This window comes from Temnothorax curvispinosus, unplaced genomic scaffold, assembly GCF_003070985.1.
Source record: "Temnothorax curvispinosus isolate PA1 unplaced genomic scaffold, ASM307098v1 QBEX01004676.1, whole genome shotgun sequence".
In the NCBI taxonomy this organism is placed as follows: Eukaryota; Metazoa; Arthropoda; class Insecta; order Hymenoptera; family Formicidae; genus Temnothorax; species Temnothorax curvispinosus.
The window spans coordinates 1-3597 of record NW_020214456.1 but is presented as its reverse complement, the minus strand read 5'-3'; the positions used below and the strand labels follow the sequence as shown (position 1 = coordinate 3597).

At 34.7% G+C, this 3597-nt stretch overlaps 1 protein-coding gene across 1 annotated transcript; it reads left to right on the top strand.

Moving 5' to 3' along the window:
- Positions 1-2693: 2693 nt before the first annotated feature.
- LOC112453757 (phospholipase A2 large subunit-like) lies at positions 2694-3194 on the top strand (the record flags this gene model as incomplete). Its single annotated transcript, XM_025014671.1, is given in 2 exon segments — positions 2694-2754; positions 2756-3194. Coding segments are annotated over 2 exon segments (491 nt in total), but the record flags the coding sequence as incomplete, so codon positions are not given.
- Positions 3195-3597: the final 403 nt, after the last annotated feature.

Below are 3597 nucleotides of genomic sequence, written 5' to 3'. Positions count from 1 at the left end.
CAACAAAACGTATTAAAAGACCTATTGTTAACGCTCCACCTATTAGGAAATCTGATGGCAAATGGGCCAGAAGCAACCAAGAAAAAGCTGATCTTCATGCTAATCACTTGGAGAGTTTAATTTCAACCACACGAACCACATGACAGCCATACTGTAGATTTTGATCAAACCGATGAAATGTATAAAAAAGATATTCGTATTAACATATCTCTCCTAAGAAAACTAGAAGAGAAATAAATTGTTTAAATTTAAAAAAAACTCCCGGCTTCAATCTCATCACTGTTCAATTATGTGATATCGCATTGCGACTGTGATATCAAATTTCGCCAATGTTTACGGAATCTTAACTCCTGGGCCGCTTATTGGATCGAATTGGGTTACTTCAGTTATGCCGAAATGAATTGCTTCATCATATCGAACAATTATATTTTTCCAGATAGTACACAACCAAAAGAGATCGGCTGCCGAATATTATCGGCTGCCGTCATACTTGAGGTTATACTCGAATGTCCGTATACAACCTGAATCATCCGCTCAGAATGAAATGCTTTATATTTGAAACAGGTAGCATTTCCAGCAAAAATTTGATAAATATTTACAAAATATTACTACAAATATTTATTTGTAATTACCATAAATATTATATAAAATATTTGTTCTATATTTTAATAATATATTGAATAAAATTTTTATAAGATTTTTTCTTCATATATATGAAATATGTATAAAATATTTTTATAATATTTTAAAAAAATATATAGTAAAAAATATTTATGAATATTTATCATAAATATTGTGTGCTGTCTGGGAAATTTTAAAGGAATTACCGCATAAACTAAACAAAATAAAAAAAAATTGATAAAATCTATCTTTCTGTCGAGAGTTTATGACCATTGTCTATTATTTTAATTAATTAATTAATAACTTTATAATTATTGTAAATCACTTGTAAACCATTCATTGTAAAAGAAAATTTTAATGTGTAGATGAAGAAATTGATTTCGAATCACTTCTACGGTTAAAACCTGACTCAAAAAATCTAGAGGTTCTTATACCTAAAATAGGCAAAAGACTAAAGTTTGAAAAAAACTTAACAAACCACGTGCATTATGGTCATAATGAATAAAAGTCGCTGACAGTCGTTGTCAGCAAAAAAAGAAACGATATAGTAGTCAGTAAAACCTACAGAAACAGGAGGAGAGGTCTTACCACACGGATGAGGAAGAATCCACAACCCCACGGAAGAAGAAATCCCAAGATCCTAAGAGACAATATGATTGGGTAATCCAATGTAGGAAGAAGAGAAAAGCGGCTAACTCGCCTAAAACTATAATTACCCCACCGAGTTTTAGTCTTCCTTCTAAACAAGTTTTGCAAATAACTGCTAACAAACTCAACAAAGTAAAAGTCGCCCCACCGTCAATTTACATCAGCGGACTAAAAGACATTAATGAAGTCACAAATAAACTACAAAAACTAGAATTTAAATGAAAAATAACAACCTTACCGTCTTTGATCCTGCCACAGACTCGAGAGCCATAGTTTCAGATTTGGTAACCAAAGGCTTTCAGACCTTTAAGATTATGTCAGCAACCAACATATTATTACCAACAACATATTATTACCAACATTGACATCCATAACATGCAACGCCTTCAGATCCGTTTTTTTTTCCTATGGCAATTGCAAGAAGGGTCCCATTAATGCAACGTAAAAATATAATTAGGTACAGGGCAGATATATAGAAATAATACCGGCTTTAGAAATTGTAATCGACTCATTTGAGGACGTAATTACTGATGGAAAGCGAGCGCCCTTCGTCATTGATAAATGGGAATTACGCGGGACAAATTGCGGCGTCCTTTGCGAATTCGCGACGCGAGCGTTCTTTCACGTACTTTCACACTGTAATCTGTAACCTGGTCAATCATACTAGAGTGAAATTGTTTCCAAATCGTTATCGGATATCGATATATCCCGCATAGCGCAACAACGTATTAAACATATCTCTCCTAAGAAAACTAGAAGAGAAATAAATTGTTTAAATTAAAAAAAAGATCCCGGTTTCGATTTCATCACTGTTCAAATGTTAAAGGAATTACCGCACAAAGGAATCATGAAAATGATGACTCGCTTATTTAATGCGTTTTTACGATTGCGATATTTTCCTAAACAATGGAAAATAGCCGAAGTAATAACAATACCAAAACCTGGTAAATCTCTGGATAAAATCACTTTGTATAGACCGATATCACTTCTTCCAGTCATATTCAAAGTTTTCGAAAAACTCATAATTAACAGACTCAAACCAATTATTGAAGAAAATCAACAGATCTGCAGATTAATACCGTTGCTAAAAAAAGAGCATTTACTGCTAAAAAACATAAGCAACGCCTTGTTAGCCATCTAAACCGTCTACTCCACACAGAGGAAAGGCTAAGACATCTGAGGAGAGTCAAACCTACAGATTTAATGCATAAATGAGTGCATTCTCCTTCCATCTGCTCTTATATGGAACCTTATAAACCTGCAGTGGCAATAACTGCAATGCCACGTAGACTAATGTTATTATTTCTTTTAAATTTGGGATCCAATTCAGAAGAATAATAACAATACCAAAACCTGGTAAATCTCTGGATAAAATCACTTTATATAGACCGATATCACTTCTTCCACTCATATTTAAAACACAGTTAAAGAATATCAGAATCAAGCGCCCGGCAGTGGTTTAATATATCCGGGCACCAAGTGGTGTAGCCAATTCCTACGACGATTTGGGCTATTATTCGGCCGAGGATGCTTGCTGCAGAGAACACGATCAGTGCCCGTATTATATACTAGCAAAAGAATGCAAATATAACTTGTACAATAATTCCACTTATACTATGTCGCATTGCGACTGCGACAACAAATTTCGCCAATGTTTGCGGAATGTTGATACCTCTGACGCCAATAACATCAAATGGATTTTCTTCACTTGGATCGACATGCAATGCTTCATATGGAAACAACCGTATGTTACAGAAAATCACAAATTCCGCATATGTTTAGAGAATCTCAATACTTGCATTAGGCCTAAACAATGGAAAATAGCCGAAGTAATAACAATACTAAAACCTGGTAAACCTCTGGATGAAATTACTTCATGTATCATGCTGAACGCATTTTTTGGCACATTTATGTAAAAAGCGATGCGAGAATACGAACAAACCGTAGTATGTTAAATTGAAAGTAGGCTATAGTAAAAAAAAAGTCAACCGTACAAACCAAAGACACATAAACTAAACAAAATAAAAACATTTTATAATAAAAAACGCGCCGGCTATGCGACGTTGCCACGATGCCACGCATTTCGGGTATCGCGTCTCCGTGCCTCATCGCTGACTGCCAAGTCTCGAGTTGGCAAATCGACGATGCGCTACCCCTTCTCCTGGCGTTTAAAGGTAGAATCTACCTGATAACTACAAATCTCCCATAATGTACATGTATTTGCAGTAATAAGAAATGAATAAAATGCATTTGCAGTTAGAAACGGATAGAGCGGGCAAATCATAATTGCATGCAAATGCAGATAGATATCCTACCTGGTTTTGCAAT